At 34.5% G+C, this 22886-nt stretch overlaps 3 protein-coding genes across 7 annotated transcripts; 2 read left to right on the plus strand and 1 right to left on the minus strand.

The window, feature by feature from the left end:
• Positions 1-1942: 1942 nt before the first annotated feature.
• LOC107424331 (protein PIN-LIKES 7) lies at positions 1943-8098 on the plus strand. Of its 4 annotated transcripts, none has more exons than XM_025076826.3 (12): positions 1943-2153; positions 3952-4037; positions 4786-5112; positions 5303-5382; positions 5868-5992; positions 6096-6217; positions 6327-6539; positions 6648-6770; positions 6884-6984; positions 7111-7163; positions 7258-7443; positions 7582-8098. In XM_025076826.3, the coding sequence occupies exons 3-12, from the start codon at positions 4978-4980 to the stop codon at positions 7713-7715; spliced, it is 1272 nt and encodes a 423-aa protein (XP_024932594.1). In that variant the 5' UTR covers positions 1943-2153; positions 3952-4037; positions 4786-4977; the 3' UTR covers positions 7716-8098. The 4 variants fall into 4 exon arrangements, with proteins under 4 accessions (XP_024932594.1, XP_024932597.1, XP_024932596.1 ...); XM_025076829.3 differs by having other exon boundaries at positions 4917-5112; XM_025076828.3 differs by lacking the exon at positions 3952-4037.
• A 449-nt stretch (positions 8099-8547) lies between these two features.
• Positions 8548-15929, minus strand: LOC107424330 (exosome complex exonuclease RRP44 homolog A). Its single transcript, XM_016034097.4, has 24 exons — positions 15646-15929; positions 15390-15527; positions 15144-15301; positions 15007-15062; positions 14765-14887; positions 14540-14670; positions 14176-14416; positions 13813-13969; positions 13437-13677; positions 13104-13260; positions 12951-13019; positions 12495-12620; positions 12255-12307; positions 11875-11981; positions 11344-11398; positions 11140-11239; positions 10578-10689; positions 10068-10188; positions 9907-9966; positions 9719-9824; positions 9545-9640; positions 9258-9339; positions 9060-9125; positions 8548-8965 (listed from the first exon to the last, which is right to left on the minus strand). Exons 1-24 carry the CDS (start codon positions 15697-15699, stop codon positions 8767-8769), a joined length of 2808 nt encoding a protein of 935 aa, XP_015889583.2. The 5' UTR covers positions 15700-15929; the 3' UTR covers positions 8548-8766.
• A 1241-nt stretch (positions 15930-17170) lies between these two features.
• Positions 17171-22757, plus strand: LOC107424339 (serine/threonine-protein kinase/endoribonuclease IRE1a). Of its 2 annotated transcripts, XM_016034115.4 has the most exons (8): positions 17171-17401; positions 17509-17726; positions 18094-18337; positions 19307-20799; positions 21220-21392; positions 21642-21888; positions 22067-22370; positions 22475-22757. In XM_016034115.4, exons 2-8 carry the CDS (start codon positions 17512-17514, stop codon positions 22619-22621), a joined length of 2823 nt encoding a protein of 940 aa, XP_015889601.2. In that variant the 5' UTR covers positions 17171-17401; positions 17509-17511; the 3' UTR covers positions 22622-22757. The 2 variants fall into 2 exon arrangements, with proteins under 2 accessions (XP_015889601.2, XP_015889600.2); XM_016034114.4 differs by having other exon boundaries at positions 17171-17726.
• Positions 22758-22886: the final 129 nt, after the last annotated feature.

Below are 22886 nucleotides of genomic sequence, written 5' to 3' on the forward strand. Positions count from 1 at the left end.
TTTGATTTTTAATATATTTGGGGCTCCCGGGAGATTTATCTTGGGTTTCAAATTAGTACTCGGTAAAAATTCTTTATTGAAGAAATTCTTTATTTGGGGCTTCTGATTTTATAACAATGAATATTAAAACTTTCAAAATTGGTAGAATCGTAACCTTTTATGTAAGGTAATATATATATATCATAACACAATATATATATATATATATATATATCATAACACACGTAGGTCAGAAAAAAAACAAAGGGCAAAAGGATAAAATATTAAATTAATATTAAATTTAATCCACATGAGGGTAAAATAGAATTTTTTTTTTGTAATTTAAATTAATTAAAATATGAAACTCATTAATAGATATTAACACTTCGGGGTTAGTGATGAATTAGAAAAATCTAAAGGAGGTGAATAATATTTTATCAATCATGAAGAAGGTGAATGAAAGTTTCTCTAAAATTAATTCATTGATTTTTGTTTTTGGAAATACCCCTCTATTCTCTAAGACATCTCTCCTTCAAATTAATATCCCCTCTAGCTTTCTGGATTTCCAGTCTAATCGGAAGTGATAATTAAACACTTACTAACTTAATTACACAAGGAAGAGGAAAAACACACTTAATGTACGTACCAAATTGTTCTTCCATAACCATCTCTCAATTACTTATGATGAAACTAAATTCTAAAGGGATACAGTATATCTAACAACCTTTAATATTTTCTATATCACCATGTTTTTAATTATAAAACCACGTTTTTCATTATATATTGGAAGATAATTATATATACATACTTTGGACCTCAGCTTGCAAATTAAGACCATTTGCTTTGAAAAGTATTGGGCTTCATCACTGTAACGTTTGTCGCAAATCAAAATGACGAGAATTTAACATTTTTTTGGTGCATAATTTAGTAGAAAAAACAAAAACCAAACGGCAATATACTAAACCACTATTCTAAAATTTTAAACCTGTATTGATACGAATTGTCGTTGCCACTCTTGAGCAAGAAGCTACTAATTACAATTTACAACAGACAGGCACCAACATTGGCGGTGAATATATAAGAGACGGATATACCATATTAATCATGATGCTACCCATCGATCCCACATCCCATGTTTCACTTTTTTCAGTGATGGCCAACGGGACTCCTCTTCGTGAATTAATTAGCATACATATATGAATATATTTGTATGTGCCCCGATTGAGTCTTAAATTTGCTCAAACCTACCCCCCCCCAAAAAAAAATAATAAAATAATAATAATAAAAATAAACCACCATTAAGTATAATTACTGGAGTAAAATTAAAATGCATCTTAATTCTTTAAATCAAAGCAAACTTTTTTTTTTTTTTTTTGTTGGAGATTGAGATTAATAAAAGCAAACATTTGAATGGAATCCATATCAATGTCATTAACAGTCCGCTGTATCTTTTTGATGTACTAATCAAGCAGAAGCTAGTTTATGAGCTGGTCCAATATGGGTGGCACATTTCACTTGTATTCTTCCTTTATTATTTAATTACTTTGACAACCTTAATAAAAAAAAAAAACATTTTACATTACATAATTTAACCATGAGGAAAAAACGAAAAAAAAGAGAAAAAAGTGGGGTTATTTTGGTCAAAGTAAGAGGCAATGAATGGGCTTGTCGATGACGATGTGCGATAATTTGTAGTTACTCACCATTTTTTTTTTTTTTTTTGTTTTTTTCTGGTTGTTGTAGTTGTTGAAATTAAAATGTCAAATAATAATGTAAAAAATTAAAATTAATTGCTTTTGTCCGGATTAGAAGTAAATAAAACATGATTATCTAAAAAGGATGAGACACGGAGGGAATTAAGGTAATAAAGATCCAGCCGCCAAGTAGCACATAACACAAATAATTAGAAGTAAGCCAAAGCCAATTGCAATCCCCCACTCTCTCCCTATATATATTTAGGCAGACACCGCCTTAAAATCAGAAAAAAAAAAAAAAAAGGCCACTACAATAATTATTTACGCATCTTTTTCTTTGTGAGCGGCAGGCAATTTTTATGGCTTCTTCTCCTCCGTCGTTCCCTTTGAGCCTCCGTTCCATCTCCATCTCTCTTCCACTTCGTCATTGCCATTCATGATTTCAGCTTCTCTGCTTTCTCAACCCTGTCTTTCTTCCAGGTTTTCTTCAATTCCCTCTCAATACCACATAATCATTATCTAATATTTTTTTTCTTTGCATTATTATTCCTTTTTTTTTTTTTTTTTTTTTTGGGCTTAATTTTCTGGTTCATTGAGCTCCCATCTCCAGCTCTTTGTAAAATTTGCTTTCCTTTCCTTTTAACGAATCACCAACACTTTTCAATGCATATAATATATGTTTTCCAGTTTCGATCGAACCAGGATCGACGACGTTTATGTGTGTATATATATAAATATATAGTAAATTTTCTTCTTTGTTGGTGAAGCGAATATATATATAGTAAATAGTAAATATATATTTACTAATACTTATCACAAAAGTTATCAAATTTAGTTTTACTTTTTCTTTTTCTTTTTTTTATTTTGCTTTAAATATTTCTTCGTCAATCATTAGTTAGCCCGTGAAAATAGAGATTGAGAAACATTCTTTACGGCGGTTTTACTCTGGCAAATAATAATATTAAATATCTTAGAAAACTCAACTTGGTATTTATGCTTATCTGTTTCTGAACCACACAAACCAAAAAAGTAATTTTAGAATTTGGCTTTTTCTTAATTAAGACGTTTCTTTTACTTGCAATTATTTATATTCTACCACTTGTTGGGAAAAAGAAAAAGAAAAAAATGCTTACGTTTCAAAGCAATCCCAATTCCATCCCTTACGAACCGTGTACTATTTATATTCCCGAATTAACTATATATATATATATATTGGTTTTATTCCTATTTTCCTTATATACTGATTTATATAATCTATATATATATATATATATATATATATATATATATATATATATATATATATATATATATATATATATATATATATATATGCACGTTTCTTACAGCTCTTTCTCGCAAAGTTGTAGTCAGTCTTTTTCTTTCTCGTGACTTCTAATAGATCCTATGTACACAATAATACTAGAAAGAGACAAAAAGCAGACGTTTGGTTTGCAGCCAAACTTAATGCCTTTCCAGTCGGGAACCAAACCAAATTAAAATTGTCCACCTTTTTTTATTATCAAAATTAAGTGTATTTTGAAAATTAAAAAAAAAAAATGTCGAAGGGAAAAAAGAGTAGCTGGACCAGTTAAGCATTTCCTCCAATTTTTTTTTTTTTTTTTTTTTTTTGGGTCAAAAGCATTTCCCCCATTTATGGCAGTCTATTAATAACTAAAAATATGTTCCACCTACTATATGCTAAATATTAATGATGAAAGCTGTGTTTGGCCACTGTTATTTTGACAATTGGTATATAAAAAAGGTTGGGGCCAGTAAACAGTTAAAGATGAGTTGTGTGGTTTGGATGTTTTATGCAGGCTCTTACTAGCTTTAGTGCTGGATATCCGTCCTCAATACATTCTTTTTTTACTATGTAGCTTTGTTTTGAAATTCAAACCTGTACCAAAAAAAAAAAAAAAAAAAAAAGGAAAGAAAGGTCAGAAAAATATATTTTTGTTTCCATTAAATGTAATTTTATGACCATCCACGTTATTTCCATGTTTCCAAGTTAATTGAATTTTCCATGTGCCCTATAGTCCCCCCCCCAAAAAAAAAAAAAAAAAAAAAAAAAAACGAAATAGTGAAACGGAAGTGACAAATCTGCCTTAATGCTCGTCCTGTCTGTGCTTCTACTGGTTGGCAGCTTAAATGGATCCCATTTTTTTTTTTTTTTTGTCATGTACTCGGCTTCCTTTTAAAAGTAACTGTCATTCTTTGGTTTCTGTATTAAGTTTATTTATTATTATTATTTTACTTGATAAAAAAATTATTACAGCGAGGACTATTTCAGTTCGAACTTTCGTGGAATATGCTGATTTAGTGTCATTCAAGTTTTACGAACCTTAATTCTTTAATATACAAGTAAGCATCATTGAACTTTCTTTTCATATTTAATTATGCAGTCTGATGTTTTAACACGTCATGCATCTATAATTGATTATGTTATGCAGTTTCCAGTTGGTGGGATTGAGCTTTTTTGTCTGTTTATAATAATTATTTATTAGATCTAAAATAAAATTTTAAATTGTTGTTTCTTAATTAATGAAAGATCAAATAGATGAAAAACCAATTGAAACTTGTCATTAGTGGACCAGCCTTGTCATACAAATATGGACCCAGAAAAATACTTAAAATATGATAACAAATGAGCCTAAACCCATTACTGATCAAGTTTGATTTGGTCTCTCTGTTTTTTCATTTTATATATATATATTATTTTCATTCTTCATGTGGGTTCAATGTACAGAACATAGGTGATTCATATAAGCAATAAAAAAATTTATATATAAAACAAAAAATTGTAAATTTCCCGTCAAAGAGAAATTGTTGGAGGTGTTCTTAACAGTAAGATATATAGGGGATTAATATGATACAAAATATAGGGGGCTTGTATAGTGGTAACGCTTTATGAGTATAGACAATTTTAGTACCTTCATGGCTATTTCCTACCTCAGTTATGCAAACGTAAATGTCATCAAATGGTCACTTTGTATTTTGGCTGATTTCTAAAGAGCCGCCTCTTTTATAACAATTTTTATTTTGCATTGAATATGTTTTATGACTACCTTTGTCTTTTTATGATTCTCTTTGCACTGGTGATGTTTCGCAGGATTCTTCTTCTCTTCTATTAAAATCAAGTTTGTACCATACAAAAGGTTCAACCAAAGCTAGCTAGCTAGCTAGCTAGCGAGCTCTCTCATACAACCCCCACAATTTTTTCAATAATTTTTTTTTTACCAGGGAAGTAAACCGGAAACATATACTTTGATACGTTGCAAAGTTTGGAAACCGAAGATAAAAGATGGGTTTCTTGACACTCTTTGAGGTGGCATCTATGCCAATTATACAAGTTCTCCTTATCAGTGGACTGGGAGCTTTAATGGCTACAGAGTATTTCAACCTTTTGCCTGCCGATGCTCGAAGATCGTTGAACAAGGTATGGACATATTGAATGTTCATTTACATTGAGTTTGTGGAAAAAAATTGTTCGGAAGAGAAGACATTTAGTGCTGATTGAGTTTGACAAGTAATGAAGCATGGTTTGTAATATTACTGTTTACGGTAGTATTATTGGAAATGGTTGGATTTATTTATGTGAGAATTATTAAATTGTTTCTGAAATGCAGATTGTGTTCGTGATCTTCACTCCTTCTCTCATGTTTGCAAATCTGGCCAAGACTGTCACACTCGAGGACGTTATTTCTTGGTAAGCTAGATTTTCAGCACCACCGTCAATGCCACCGCTGTCGTTATTTGTCACGTAATGAAAGACTCAACTTGTTAAATTTTTATATGCATTTAATCATATGTGCCATTTTCCTGGATCAGCGGTTTTACATGCTTCTGTTACATTCCATTTTCTACGGCTTCTATTATATAACATACTGAAATTTGTTATATATGATGATCTTAGGATATAGTTTCCTCTGAAAATATATATATATATATATATATAGAGATAGATGGAGAGAGAGAGAGAGTGGGGGAGAGAAATCTGCACTTCCATAATTTTTTAGTCAAAAAAGCTGACATTTTTTTAGTCTCTCAACTGTTTGAGTCCTCTTGGAACTGACTTGAGGGTTCAAGTTTCAGGCGTACACACACACACACACACTGTTTGTTGCATTTTAATAAGTCATTGAAAATCCAGAGTGGTGTTCACGGCACTAATTGTTTGATCATTTCTTAAAGGTGGTTTATGCCCGTGAACATTGCACTTACTTTTGCAATTGGAGGGATTCTTGGATGGGTAGTTGTCAAGCTACTGAAACCAAAGCCTCATCTGGAAGGTTTGATCATTGCTACATGTTCATCAGGTATATCTAGCTATATGTATATGTGAAGTCTCTGGACATTTTCCGAGATTTTACTTGACAACTTCGATGCTAAATGTATAAATTCAATGCGCTTGTCAAATAGGAAACTTGGGGAACCTCGTCCTCATAATTATCCCTTCAATCTGCGAGGAAGATGGAACTCCATTCGGTGATCATAAAACCTGTAGCTCTATTGGACTCTCCTATGCCTCTTTTTCCATGGCGGTAATGCAACCAACATTGTTTTCCATTAACACTTTCACAAAATGAGGAGGCTGCATTGATCCTTGTCCTTTCTTCGTATCTCTAACCAAAAATTATTCTGGTTTTGCAGCTTGGCGGTTTCTTCATCTGGACTTATAGTTATCAGCTGATACGGGCTTCATCCGTGAAATTTAAGGCACTTCAAACAGCAGAGGAGGTTGAAAAGGCACCAAACAAGGATTTAGATTCTGATGCCCAAACTCAGCTCCTGAAAGGAGAAGATGAAGAGCATGTTGATATAATTGTGTCAACCAAGTCTGTAGAAGACCCTGAAAGCCAAGATGTAAGTACTCTTTTTTTTCAATATCATGGCTTGTATTTGAGGATGTGAAAATCAGAATTTTATTTCTTGCATATTACACAAAAGTTCATGAAAACCTGACAATTTCAGATAGTAGTAGCCCAAGGATCAGATGGCACAGTGGACAAAAAAAGTGCATCATTCTTGCATAAAGTGGCAGAGCTTCTTCACCAAATTTTGGAAGAGTTATTGGCACCTCCAACACTGGGTGCGGTGAGTGCTTTTTTTTTTTTAATTTTTTTTTAACTGCTGTTGGCTGAGATAGTTCTAGTGATCATGAATACAAAAATTTACATGGTTTGCTTAATTTGGTATTTGGTGGTCAGTTTGTCGGATTCATCTTTGGGGCAGTTTCCTGGCTGAGAAATTTAATAATTGGTGAAAGTGCCCCACTGAGGGTTATCCAAGACTCCATACAATTATTGGGGTATGTTTTATTATTTTTTGTTTATTTATTTTTTTTTTCACTGTAAAAATCCATTTTCTATCTTGGCTTCTTTTGCATTAATATCTACATATTATGAGTCCAACTGACTGTAAACGTTGTGTATAGGGATGGAACAATTCCTTGTATCACCCTTATACTCGGTGGCAACCTCATCCAAGGTAAAAATTGGAGCTCTTTTCGGTCATATTTTAAGGCAACAACATTTTGTAGTGAACATAAAATCTGATACTACTTTCTTGGTAATCTGAACAGGCTTGCGCACATCAAAGATCAAACCTCTTGCCATAATCGGTGTGATTTGTGTTCGATACATTTTACTTCCTGTGATTGGCATCTTTATTGTGAAAGGAGCTGGAAGTCTTGGATTTCTTCCATCAGATCCTCTGTTTCATTTTGTTCTGATGATTCAGTTTACACTTCCACCTGCCATGAATATTGGTTAGCAACTTATACTTCATGCAGAAAACATTCTCATGCTTTTGGATTGAGCTTAATGATTTATGTATTTGTTGTTAATAAGTTTTAGAAAATAAAGTTTTTACTGTTATTGAATTTATAAATGTACTGTATACGCAGGTACTATGACTCAGCTTTTTGATGTGGGTCAAGAAGAGTGTTCGGTTCTCTTTCTGTGGACCTATTTGGTTGCAGCTCTAGCACTCACATTTTGGTCTACAGTATACATGTGGGCCTTGTCTGGAACAGCCTAGGGCTAAAGACTAGATTGTAGATTCCTCTATACAAACTGAAATAGCTCAATCTGTGAAAAGAAATTATAAAGCCTCGGGTTTATTTTTCCCCAATTTTAATTTGCATTGTTAATTTTCTGAGCGATTGCTCTATCTCTATTCTTTTTCAAAATTTTTAGAATTTGTTTGTTTGGTGGGGGATTTGGGCGTGTCCAATGTTTAAGTGTGCTACATGTACAGGGTGAAAAATATCTAAAAGAAAAGAATCAAGTAGGGTTTAGCAGCTCCATGGATCTCCTGAAGAAGATCTCCTATACACGTAGTGTTTCTTCTATTATATTTTGTTTTAATATGAATTTTGGTTGTAGTTTTTACCCATTCAAATAGATATAGTTTCCACATAATCAGTACATTTTCAATGTTTTTCTTTTCTTTATTTCGTTGGCTGACCGGTGCACTTTGTGAACGAAGCAGGGACAAAAGAAACTAAACCAACTGCTGCAGAGACGTCAACCACCCAAATTCAGCCTGTACCACCAATCATTTCAAGAAAAAAAAAAAAAAAAAAAGAGGTTTCTAAACTTAATTATAGTGAAATTCAAAGATTCGTGTTTTCCTTTTTTATTATTTACCCACGGCTTGGGAAAATAAAAGTAAAAAGAAAGCTAAAATATTAAGTTTTACAAAAATTATTGCCATTAGTGATAAATATTTTTGAGATCATCTATGTGGATAGTCTAATAAGAAAAAAAAAAATAAAAATGATCAACTTTATATGGCAAGTTGAATCCCCGACGCTACTGCCAATCGTCCCAGGCATTCATAGAAGAAAATGCAACGTTATAAAACCGGCTACCAACAAAAACTGACGAGTTGAATTTAAGAATAAAATCAAATGGAATTGAGTTACATGAAACACTTTACAATTCTCCTCCTATATGTGTTTCCTATTACATTGAGACAAAACTATCAAAACTTTTGTTTCAGCCAAAAAAAAAAAAGACTAACAAAACCTTTTATGTATCACACATAATAATAAGATAACAAAAGGGAGCCAAAAAAAAGGGAGGGTCTAGAGAAGGCTAAGATGCAGTTTAGGGCGATTAGGTTGGGGCTCCACAACCTCCAAATGAATTCTAACAGCCTGCAGAACGCTGTATGAAAGGCTGCCATCCATTTTTTTAATCTTCTGCTGCTGCTCGTCTACAAACCATTCTCCACCTCCATTCTCACCTCTCTGAGTCAGGTATACAGGACCCTCTATACCAAACCTGAAACAAGAAGACAAAAATAAACTCATCCTCCACATCCCTATATACCATCTCCATCAAATTCAATTGGATCTTGCAAGCGGTAAACACATACTTGGGCAAAAATACAATAAAACCATTGGATCTTATCTTCACTATTCTGGCCTCCGTGTCTGTGGGCCTGAAAGAGAAAAAAGAAATTAAAAAAAAAAAAAAGTTAGATCCATACTTGTGTATGTGTGTGTGTGTGTGTGTGTGAGAGAGAGAGAGAGAGAGAGAGAGAGAGAGAGAGAGAGGAAACCACGCCACATACCGTTTCCTGAAGTAGATAAGAGTGTGTAGCTCTACTGAGGCACGACTAGCCATCTGGGCATTCCTGTGGCGATAATTTAAATCTGCAGGTAATTTTGACGAAACAGCATTCTTAAATCTCAAAAATACAAAGTACCCCAATTTAACACGGTTATGAAAGCTATGAGTAGTTGGTGACATTTGGAGATTAATGAACGAAGCTGCTTGAAGTCTTTATCCTGAAGACTGGGAATCTTGTAAAATAATAAAATAAATTTGAAAAAGTTGGCAGAGAAAAATGTTCCATACTGTCAGCGATACTGGTTAGTTGGGGTCTGTCTTGGAATATCACCGGAAGCTTGTATATTCCTAAAGATGCAGCGAGCAACCTGTGCACTATAACATCTGCAAGAAAGAACGTTCCAAATTTAAACTACAACGTATGGATGATCATAGCACAGCATCAATAAGATTGTAACCAACCAGCATATCTCCTAATAGGAGAGGTGAAATGAGTATATATAGGTGTTGCAAGACCATAATGATGATATTCTGGAGGGCTGAGATCTCCACTACAGAAATAAACTGCCTACATAGAATCCAAGGTTAAAAATTACGGTTAAGAGAGTTCTGATTTGGTGAAATTTAGAATTTGATAATCCGTCAAATACCTGTGTCATGCATCTGGTAGCTAGTATGCGGATCAGCTTATTAAAGTATGGATCATCACCCTGGAAAACATTAAAAAAAACCAGCATCTGAGAGAGAGAGAGAGCGAGAGAGAGAGAGATAGAGAGAGAGAGAGGGTATTGCATATTGAGACAAGATTTACCACGGCACGATCAAGTGAATCAGCCAGTGCTTTTGATGATGAAACATCCAAGTTGAGACCAACAGCAGCAGCAGTAAGTAACAAAGGTTGAAGCATCTCTCTGGTTGGAATAGGATGACGCCTGCACATTAAATGACCATTGACAACTGCAGGAGGTTTGACCAAAAAATCTACAGGTGCTAAACATGTCACCTGCCCCAACCTAGCTACACTTATTAGCTAAACTTTTTTGAAGGTGCCCACTGCTGTAATCCTGGGACAATTATGCATGTGATTGAAATGAAAACAAAACGCAATGGAGGTACCATACTTCACAAGTGCCTAAAAACCCATGACAAGACAAGACCAACAGGTGAGCTACACGTTGAGAGATAAAGAGGCATCCTAATGGCATTGGGAAGCATAATATGGGACCCTCATGGCATCCTGTACCCTAATTAGCAATAAATCTCAATCCAGCAAAATGACCTAAGGATAGTGAAAAAGGATAACAAAAATCCATTAATTTACCTTAATAAAGAACAGAGAGGGAAATGTTTAAGGATCTTCTCTGAAACTGAAACATTAGCAGCAAGCATAAACTCCTCAACCATTTGGTTTGCTTCCCGAATCTGGTACATACCTGCAGAAACAACTCATGCATTAGGAAGATACAAAAGAACTGCTTAGTAGTACATCATAAAAAAATCAAATGCCTGAACATAAATTAGAAAATCATAGACATGAGAGCATCGTATTATTAGCAAGTCAATCCACATAACTCCTAATATCTTTTCCAAACACCAAATATATCATTAGTAACAGAAATAATATAAAGGATCACAACTTTTGGCCATCATATAAAAGATAACATTCTGTGATGCTTCATCTGATTCCAGTTCATCATTTTAGAGCAACACTGAACCATAGTGTTCAACAAATAGATATTCCATGCATCTAAAGTATTAATAGAATCAAACAATAAAATGGCAGCCCAAACTCCAGCAGAAGTATAATCAACCATTCAGGATTTGGGTTATCGTTTGCAAAATTCTGATCTGTTGAAATATAAGAGTTTTCTATTCAAACTTACCAATATCAAGAGGGTCATGGGTCTCAGTGTCAATCTGAAATTTAACTTCAGCAGATGCAAGAGTTATGGCTCCTCTCTCAATTCTTCTCAACCTCATTATCTGTAGGAACATAGACATTAGAAGCAAGCCAAGAAATTCATAAAGATAGCATATTTGCATCCGTTTTACCTATATGGCCGAATATTTGCTCAAAATGTGCATACCTTTGCTAAAGTGTTCATATTTCTTAAATCTGTAGTTAACGGATCCATCAATCGGCTGCAAACAATAAGAAAGCAATCAGAAAACTTCACAAGTGCATATTACAAGACAAGATTACATGATTTCACAAATTTTCACTTGGAGGAGTTTCAATGGTCTGCTTGCTCAGTGAGGGGTTATCAAACCATACAATGGCCCATATTTGGGGTATTACTGGTTGATACTATCACAACACAAGTTATTGTTGCTTGTTCATTTATTGTCATTTCCGGATTTACACATGACATTTCTGGGCCAAGAGAGAGAACTGAAAAACAACAATTTAATATACTGCCCAAAATCAATTAATACACAGCCTTATCTTAAACACATCAGGAGTCAGCCACATAAACTTTATTCCAAAGAATTTAGAGCCATAGTTGAAACTGAATCACTGTGAAGTAATATGGCAAACATTAACTAGCAAGAAAAGATGAGAGAAGAAAGATGAGTTATCTTTCAAATGGTAAACTGCAATTGGAACAGTACACCACCTATCATCCATCTTTGCCTGAGCTTCAATGTAAGACATTGCTGCACAAGATTTAATGACACTTTTTGTATATCTTGTAGAAATAATCTCTGCTTCAGGTGTCATTTCCTGAAATTTAAGTAAATAACTAGTAAAAACTAAAGGAATAACGCATGCATAGGTGTCTTCATGTATATGCATGGCTATATCCAAGTGAATGTGTGTGTAAAAGAGAGAAAATCAGCCATTTATTCACCAATAACACTGATTGAGAAACTACATATGCACTAAGTTAAGCTTAACTGGAAAAATTTTATGCATAAAAAAAAGGCTAATATATTAAGAATATAAAGAAATGAGTATTAGGTATCCGTTAATGATAATTAATGACATGGTATATACCCATATGACAGAGAAAGCTAGCCTTTCCACATCAGCTCGAAGTGAACATATATCTGCAAAATAACATATGTGTGAGCTTTAGGTGAGTAGACAATCATCCATGCTTCAGATCATCAGCCATAGCTTCTGATCCCCTTTTTTATTTTTATTTTGGGAATAAGAAACATGAGTTCATAGGAGACACTGGCTGATCTTATTTATAGTACAATACAACTATAATAATAATTAAAGAAAAAGAACCTTCTGTCAGTGGTTTAGGAAGCATATCAATCCGCCGTTCAACGAGATAAACTGATGTGCCCCTTTGTGTAGCCTCCTCATCAAGTGGAGTGCCAGGTTGCACAAAATTCGTAACATCAGCAATATCTAGTGCGTGTTGTTAAGATAAATATCACTTGCTAGCTTCTTCATATTTCAACCAAGAATTTGCATGGCACCCCATAAAAGCAATAGGATAACAATCTAGGCAAGCAAATATTAAGCATTTTATATGCATAATTAGCATGACTATGCTGAAGAATAAAGCTACCACATGCATCGGAACCTTCCCAATTATACAAAAAACTAGTTGTTCATTGAAAAAAATATACACAAACACATGCATTTGTTGTCTCATTTGCATGAACTAAACTAAATCTTAATTTCATGGACATTTCCATATATATATATATATATATACATATTGTGAAAGGATACGGACTCCAACTTCAAAATTTCCATTTGGAAGAGATGTACAGTGCAGGGCATCATCAATATCCTTGCACCCTGCACAAGCCCAAAGCAATATAAATCATCTGATATTCAAATGTACAAACCAAATATCTCTCAAAATCAAATCAGATCACATACCTGGAGGATCCACACTAAAGACACGCAAATGCCGTAGGTCCTGCCTAATAGGATTTGTCAAATCTTCAGGAGACACTGACCATGGTAATGGTGGCAAGCATGCCAAAACTTGGGAAGAAAACGGTCGTGAATTTATATCATTTTCAATCAATACCACCTGCAGCATCCATAATGCTAAATCGGTAACATTTTCACCCAAACTTTGATTGACAAGTATGTTTGTAGACAGAATTGTTTCAACATTTTTTTTTTTTTTTTTCTCCAGAGTAAGAAAAGAGTAAAATGGTTGATAGTCACTGAAACAAACACAAAAACCAAGCCTTTTTTGTGTACCTCAGTTTCAGTATCTCTGTCACCTATTTCTCCTATGGTTCGTATATAATGTCCAGAAGGATATCGAGATAAACGGTCCCAAGAATCAACTGCTACAACAATTCTCTTGTCCAAAAGATTCTCCAGTTGTCTAGTTTGAATTCGAATCTTAGGAATCCTGCGATCTTTGGAGACAAACAATGCATGGGCAATGCCACCACTACCTGCCGGCTTAGGCATTGGCTCCAAGGATCCACAATAACTGCAAGGATTGTAATTCATATCACACCACTAATTCAACAATCAAGAAAGTAAGCCGGCAATGCAATAGTTTCCATAACACAATTGGTCTAAACCAGGACAACAGGGCTCCAAATAAAAACTCAAGCCAACTTACGAATGCCAGTTCCTCTTTATAATGCCAACAACACGGCCAGATGGGCGAAATGAAACAGGAGCTGTTTCTCCGGAAGAACCCTGTAGCTGACCAGTAGTTCTAGGAGCATCATCGGCACTGCCCGGAACAAGATGAACACCTTCTTCTTCCTCATCCTCTGCAAGCAAGTAAAAATTGATCAAATTCAATAACAACAAATTCAGTAACAAGTGAGAATGCAACAGAGAATTTTCAAGCAACTTTTAACACAATAATAGAATTTCTTAAGGACCAATATCCAGTAGACAAGCTTACATATTCAGCCATAAATCTAATGCACCTACTCTGTTTAGAAGACCCCCAAATTTGAGTTTATTAACACACCTTCATCTGCTATAGACAAAGATTTCTCCTCGTGCCATTGATCTTGAGGAAGAAGTTCCACTGCCACTATATCACCATCAAAAGCTCTATTCATATTTGTACGTCCATAAATTATTATTTCATCACCAATACTCTCACTCCCAACATATGCTTCAAATGGGTTGTAACGATTAACACGAAGTTTTCCTTGATGGTATATTCCACGATGCAAACCAGAAGTAATCTCAGACATGGGCTTATGCTGGAAAAAAGAGAGCAATAAATTGTTTTAAAGGACAAAAAAAAAAAAAAAAAAGTATCTGTTTCATGGAATTTAAAGCAAAACACTGAAAATATGTGCAGAAAGTCAGTTCTACAAAATTACCTCCGTATACAGGATTTTCCTCTTTGACGGTCTCAAATCTTCAACATCCTCCATTCCTACATCTCCAGATGCATTTTGCACAAGCAGGTCAAGCAAATCTGGTCGACCTAATGATTTAACATAGGTCTCAACTGAAAACAATGCAAAAAGTTACAAGTCAGATTAGCATGTTGAGGGAACTTCACCCAAAAAGTGGATGGCACTTATAAAGTATATTGTACAAACCAGTCTCAGCAGAAATGCCTTCTTCATTAGCTTTCCTCTTATTCTCTCTGTCATTAGTCAAAAGTAAGACCCGAGTTGCACCACCAAGATGAGTTTGATACCATTGAGTAGCCACCCGAATTGCTGTCACAACTTTTTACACGTTAAAAATTGGAAATTGACAAATTCATGCGACAAGATAAACCTACTGGGATAGCCACTGAAGCATATCCGACTTGGAAGATTGTTTAAAATTTGCAAACCTCTATCATTTCGATCATTTTTACTTTCTCCATCCATTTCTTTAACGTATGTATCCCTGTGGAGCAAGCACAACGGTCAGATACACATGTAGTTGTTTATCGTTGTTAGTGGAGGATAAGACTGAGGGAGAACTTACTTGTGGTGTTCATTAGAGAAAACAAAGAATTTCCTCAAAGAATTGCTGCAGATTGATCTAACTCTATTATAAACAGACAAGTTCTTGTTCTTAACCTCTTCTAGCACTATTGATAGCAGTACAACATCATCAATCGCCGGATTCTCAAGCAAATCGATCTGTAAACCAACCAAACCATACCGAATCATTTTTCCAAGTAAGCTTAACATACAGACTGAGAAATTAAAACCAAGTGAAGTTAAACACCTGATTAAGGACGACATTGGTATCGAGAATGAGAATGGTAGAAGCAGAGGCGCTCAAGCGAGCAACTGAAGGATCACAGACTTTGCAAATTGAAGCTCCACAGTAGATATCGTCTCTGAGATAATGCTCTCTCACGACCTGGGAAGAATCACAATCAAAAGGAAAATCACCGATCGAGCCGAGAAAGGACAGCTGGAAATTAGGGTTTTTTAGGGTTTTTGCGAAATGGAGGAGGTTATGGAGAGCATATAATTACCTTGGTGACTTTGCCGCCTCTGGTTTTCTTGACGAAAGACTTGCTGTGCAACATGATGTTGGATTCTGAGCCCTAACTAAAACTGAAGCTCTACCACTGGCTTCGGATTGGGAAGTTCTTCGTCTCGTTGGAGAGTCCTTTAAGGAGCTTTTGCTTCTCCGACGGCGTCGGCGGTCTGTTGTACGGTCACTCCTCGCTGCCCTGCCCTGGCTCGATAGTATGGCTTACTAGTTTGAAGCAGCCGGACTGGCATGTGCGTAATTGCAATCCGCAGTAATTTGGAGTGAATTGACATGTTTATTATTTTCAAAAGTTTATTGGTGGAGGTGATGTGGTAATTTTTTTAATTTTAATTGATAAAAAATCTAATTTATTTTATCATTTCAGGCAGTAAAGTTTTTTTTTTTTTTTTTTTTGGGGCAACATATGGTAAAGGTTTTGATATATATATTTTTTTTAATCGACGTAGTCAAGATTTTAATTCTGATATATTTTTTAGCAGAAGGTAAAGTTGAATATCCATTAATTTCAAAAATTTAAATTGATAGGATGTTATCAATTTATTTATATTTCTTTTAACACAAACCTCACATATGAATTTACCTTTTTATGAATTCATTTGTCTTTATTATTTAATTTTGAACTTAAATATTTTTAAACTATTAATTTTGATAATAAATTAAATTATTATTATTATTATTATTATTTGTAAATGTATAAACTATAAAAAAAATGATATTTTTTTTATATTTTTCTGTTATTAAAGAAAAATATAAAAAATGATAAATTCAACTTTCATTAACTTAAATTTTTAATAAAATTTATAATTTAAGTTAATATTAAAGTTAACTATAAAAAAGAATTTAAGCTCAAAACTAATACCTCCATCTAAAAAATAAACAAAGAAGCCACGGCTCCACTCAAAAAATAAATAAACAGGATAGAAAATCAAAAGCTGAAAAAGGGCAATGTTTTAGAAAAAGAATACCAGAAATCTATAAAAGGGAAAATGATGTATTCTATTATGACCCAATTATGAAGAATGATGTGTTCTATTAGGGGTTTGTTTGAGAAGCTTAAAGTTGAGAGGAAAAATAATTTTTGAGATTTAGTTTTGTGAAAATTAATTTTTTTTTGGTTTGTTTGGTAAGTATTAGGAAATTTAGAATTTATAAATAATTAATGATACATGAGAATAATTTTTTCATATATTTTTCTATATTAATGAGAATTAATTTTTTGAATCTATATTTTTTCATCTTAAAATAAATATCCAAATAATAAAAACATATTATTTTTTTAAAAAATTAAATTATCATTAACTTTATTTTTGTCCAAATATACTGTTATATTTTATTATACAAGACAATCCCAAATTTTGAATTTTTCTTTGTCAAGTGAAACGCAGGGAAAATCTATAATATCTATATTTATATATATATATATATTTATTTATTTTTTATTTTTTATTTAACGAAGGAAAAAATAAAATCTATTAAAATGGAAAGTACGGAGAAAATGGTAAAAAGTCAAAACCCTTGTTGGACTTGAAGTTCTTCTTTACAGAATCACAAACCCACGAAACGGGAACAGTCCAGTTTTAGAAGACGAATTTAATTTTAAAAGAAAAAAAAAAGGGAAAAAAAGAAAAAATCCGATAACGTGATGGAGCTGGAGGAGGAGATCCGAAGATTGCAGAGTGAAGAAAAAGCATAGAATCTTTTGGGAAAGGGTGGTTTGAAGTTGAACCCCTCAGGTCGCCTATCTCTTTCGAAGCCATTGCAATTGCAAAATAACACTCAGAAGAATCTCCAAAGTTTCCAACTTATATTTGTTCCTCATGCTTTCATGTCACGTTCGCAGATTATGATTACGATGATGATGATGATGATGATGATGATAAGGAGACAATCCTTTGTTCGTTTACTATGCGGGGTCTTATTAGTTATCTCGCTGATTCCCGCCTTAAGCGGCGTCGTTTCATACTCCGACCGCCCGGGCTCGCAGATTGGGAGCTCTCATGACAACGGTTTAATAGGCTTGTCTCGATCCCCTGGCCGATCCCTCCTGTCCCATTCACAGTGAGTTTTTTTTTTTTTTTCATTTATTTTTATTTTTATTATCCGTGGAATATCAAAACCGGGTGTAATATTTTTGTTAATTATATTTTGACAAATTTGAGCATTTCATGGAATCGTCACAGAATTTTTTAATAACGTGCTTGGAAATCCGTTAGCTGTGAAAATAGAAGAGTTTGTCTCTCAGTTCCTTAGTCTAATTTTGTATGGTTATGAGTTTGGAAGATAATGTGGCTATATATATATATATATACACACATATAAAGGAAGAATTGTTGGCTATTTATGGTTTTCCTAAAAATCCTAATATGGTTCTTGATCTATAACTTAATTAATTAATTTTATTTATTGGTTTTTTAAATTTTTGTAGAGGCAATAATCCTAGCACAGCACTAATTGCTGCATTGGATGGGACAATCCATCTAGTAGAAAGTAGTTCTATGAGAGTAATCTGGTCGTTTGCTTCAGGAGCGCCAATTTACACTTCTTATCAGGCTCCTGCGGTGGGAAAAGATATTGATGAAGAAAGCACCAATGGGCAAAGTAGTGGGTTCTTCATAGATTGTGGAGATGATTGGGAGTTGTATATGCAGAGTGACCACTTTGGTCGAATGGTATGGCATAGAACGTTACAAGTGCCTCTTATACCTTTTTTTTTTTTTTTTTTTTTTTTTTTCCTTGGTGAAAGTTCTATTGGTACGAGATGAAGCCAAATTTTGGACCAATATGTGCATCCTGATTGTATATGAACTTCTAAATCTAGCTCTACTGACTATTTTTCTCTAGTTGCTTACTGTCCTTATTGTTAGAAGAATCTCCTATGTGATACAGAGTTTCGTTATGCTATGTCATGCACTTAGAGCAGATACATTTACATGTGATTTTTTAGCTTCCCATCTTGGAGCAGGGTTTTCCTAGTGCAAATGTTGGTCACTTAGGTGGAAACTGCACCATTTAACCCTTCCACTCTTTATTTCTTGGGAATAAAGATAGGGCACCTAAAGGATGAGATTCCCTTGCAATTTGGATATCTTTTTGTATATCAAAACTTTTTATGTGTTGATGGAAAGACTGAATTACAACTTTTTCAAGAGTTGTTCTATCAGTTGTTAAATGCAGTAAAATGCGCATAATTGGCTGGTGTAACCTCTTAGTAGTCTTTGCTTTCCCCATTTCATTTATTTGATTTTGACAGCTGTTCATCCCAATGTCATGTCTCTCTTTAGAGAATTGCTCACTTATAATTTCATTCTTGCCCTTTTTCTTTATGTTGACTCATGCTGATGCTATGGTGCCATCTTGTCATGCTGAGATTTTTAGGCTCTTAATTGCAACTTGTCTTCTGTAATCGTCTTGTCTTCTGTGATGGTAGGATTTTGATATTTGATAAAAGCTATCATGTAGCATATAAAAAATTTTGCTTTTGAACTATTGATGATATTGCTGTAAGATTTTATTTCATGTAGTTGACTTTAAAGAGCTTTTTTTTTTTTTTTCCTTCCTTTTTTTTTCCTTTTTTAATCTTGAAATTTTTTTCTCTAATTGTTTGCTTTGCTTCCTGATTATTACTGTTGCACTTGCAGAAACTTTCTATGACCATTGATGATTTCATCAGAAGTACGCCATACATATCAGAGGATGGGGCAGTTACCCTTGGATCTAAGAAGACCTCAGTGTTTGAGGTTGAACCAGAGACTGGAAGGGTGATTCGTAGTTACACTGTATCTGACTCTCCGTCTACAATGAATAGCAATGAAGAGAAGACTGCTAGAAATAGTAATCCAAATAATAATGAGTTGGTAAAGTCAGGTTCAGTTGATTCGAATGCTGCTCATCTGCGATTACAAATTATGAGGACAGATTATACTTTGAAGTCATTTTCCCCTAATTCTGAAAAAGTAGCATGGAATATGACAATTGCTGAAATTGGAGCTGCTTTGCTTTGTCAAGATGTTGAGAATCCATTTAGTGGGGCTCCTTTTATTTTGAAAGACATGCTTGGTTCTGAAACTGGCAGCGATATTGCTTTACCATTGTCATGCCAATCAAAAGCAATTATTTTTCGCCTTCGAAATCATACTTTGTTAGGGTCACCTAGGTCTGAAAGACTATCAGGAGGTCATCATGAAGATACCATGCTTCCAATGTCGGGTTCAGGTCTAATGCTTCCTTCCCAACCTGAGGATGAAAAACTCTCAGATGTTCAGCAGGATACGATTATGCTCCCGGCACCCATTAAGAGCCCAATTTTTCCTGGCAATGAGGCCAAGCCTCTCATTGAGAATGGTGATTCTGGGCTAGTAGATGTGCATGATATGAGAACTTCCCCTAGCAATGTGTTTAGCATTTTTTATGATTGGTCAGCTATATTGTCTTTCACTGTGTCTGTTTTCATTCTCATGGGCATTGTTATACACTGCAATAAAGGGAAAGTTAGATTGAGTGAGCAGCCAGGAAATACTAGTTCAAAAGCTTCATCTTCTAAGAAGAAGAAAGTTCGGAAATTGGGAAAGAATAATGGCAGCGTTGATAACGAGGAAAAGCATTTATCACCTGCAAGTGAGAATGCCCTTCCACACAGTGATGGTGATGACAAAGTATGGTCAGTGCATAATAAACTTCTTGATTATGGCGCAAATGGACGGAGGATAGGAAAGCTACTTGTATCAAATATGGAAATTGCTAAGGGAAGTAATGGGACTGTTGTCCTTGAGGGAAATTATGAAGGCCGACCAGTTGCTGTGAAACGCCTTGTTCAAGCTCACCATGACGTGGCTTTTAAAGAAATTCAAAATCTTATAGCATCTGATCGACATCCAAACATTGTACGATGGTATGGGGTGGAATACGATCAAGATTTTGTCTATCTTTCTCTAGAGCGTTGCACTTGCAGCTTGGACGATGTGATTCAAATATATTCACATATTTCTCATTATCCAATATCTGGTGAGGACCATGCTACACGACTCACGTTTGAGTGTAAGGCCCGGTTCGCATCAGTGAAGAATATTATGCAGGATATTAATTTTTGGAAAGAAAATGGCCATCCATCACCTTTATTGATAAAATTGATGAGGTTGGTTAAAAGTTTTGTTAACACAATGCAGTTTTATATTAAGAGATTATAGCCATTTCTTGGTGCATATAGAATTATACAGCATATGACAATGGTCACTGCTGTTAACTCCTATAAATCTAAGCATATTGAAAAATTCTTGATGTACTATTGTTAGCATGCATAATTAGTACTTTATCTTTTTGGCAATTGGCAAGTGTGCCAACAGTGACCTAATTCCTAAACCACGTAGCTGAGCCTTCAGCAGCTGGCACGTTCCAAGCTGCTGCGACAACTCTTGCTTTAAAGCCTCCAAAACTGCAACATAAGTATTAACTCGATACTTTGTTCAGCTTTTCGGTTCTCTAGGTATAGTAAATGCCTTTCTATTAGATTTAATTTATCATCTTCTTGACATTCTATTCTGTTTCTGTTTTTCAGGGATATGGTTTCTGGGCTTCTGCATTTGCATGAATTGGGAATTATTCATCGTGACCTAAAACCTCAAAATGTTTTGATAATTAAGGAAAAATCTTTATGTGCAAAGCTTTCTGATATGGGAATTAGCAAACGACTTGTTGGGGATATGTCTTCCTTGAGTCATCACGCTACTGGCAAGTACCTTGTTTCCCTCTAAGACTGGTCTTAAGGTGATGAGTACCTTCAAATGTAGCCTTGGTCTAACTAATCTCATTGGTTGGTCTTCTTATTAATTTTTGAAAATCTAATCTCCAAGGTCTAAGCTTGGAAATTTGAGATTTGCGGATATAACTTGGAAATGTAGGGCCTGTGGCAACGTCATCACAAGGAAAACTGTAACTGTTTATATTTTCCGTGGCTAATGTCTTATGACTTAATTGCAGGTTGTGGCAGTTCAGGTTGGCAAGCACCCGAGCAGCTTCTTCATGGACGCCAAACACGTGCCGTGGATATGTTCAGTTTAGGTTGCGTCCTTTTCTTCTGCATCACAGGTGGTAGGCATCCATTTGGTGACCGTCTTGAACGTGATATAAATATTGTGAAGAATCAGATGGATATCTTCCCTGTGGAGCATATCCCTGAAGCTGTAGATGTTATTTCTCATTTATTGAACCCTGATCCTGAGTTAAGGTACTCATCACTTTAAACTAAATCTTTTAATATATAGTAAATTACAATGGTTACAGATCTCATTATACTAATCTGTTTGTATGTAGCAATCTGATAATCCTGAATAAGCTTTTCTGCAAATTTCTTATATGTACTCAACTGTTAAACAATTTTGTTGATGAAATATTATTCTTGTCAGGCCCAAGTCAATTGAGGTGCTGCAGCATCCTCTATTCTGGAGTTCTGAGATAAGACTTTCATTTCTTCGTGACACTAGTGACAGGGTGGAAATGGAAGATAGAGAAGCTGACTCTGATATTTTGAAAGCACTAGAAAGTATTGCACCCATTGCTTTGGGTGGAAAATGGGATGAAAAGATGGAACCTGTATTTCTAAATAACATTGGCCGCTACAGGCGTTATAAGTTTGATAGTGTTAGAGACTTACTCCGAGTTATGCGAAACAAATTGAATCACTATAGAGAACTTCCAAAAGAAATACAGGTTTGTTTTCTTCTTGTACTAACTTTTTGAAGTTGAGACTGACATTTTCAGATAACCCCAAGCTCTTCATTCTGAATGTTGATTTATTTTGTTGCATATGTCAGGAACTTGTAGGAGGAGTTCCTGAAGGATTTGACAGCTACTTTGCAAGTCGATTCCCAAGACTCTTAATTGAAGTATACAAAGTTGTATGCAGATACTGTAGAGAAGAGGAATGCTTTCTCAAGTATTTCAAAAGCGATGTGTGGTAGTTGCTTCTTAGGCATCTCTAATTGCTTTAGCTGCGACAGTGCTGGACATTTATTGTAAATGTAACATGTATATTATAATGTATAAAAATTCCTATCAATAATCTTTGTAAATGTCCATCAAAGACTGCTTGGGTTTCTTGGAGTTTGGCCGTCTGCTTTTTTTTTTTTTTTTTTTTTTTGGTTTTGTTCTTTTTGTCTTGCATTTTATAGAGATTAAAGTTTTGGTATATTCTGGTAAGAGGAAAATTAGTGCTAAAATGAATTT

The sequence above is a fragment of the Ziziphus jujuba genome, chromosome 7 (assembly GCF_031755915.1).
Source record: "Ziziphus jujuba cultivar Dongzao chromosome 7, ASM3175591v1".
Classification (NCBI taxonomy): domain Eukaryota; kingdom Viridiplantae; phylum Streptophyta; class Magnoliopsida; order Rosales; family Rhamnaceae; genus Ziziphus; species Ziziphus jujuba.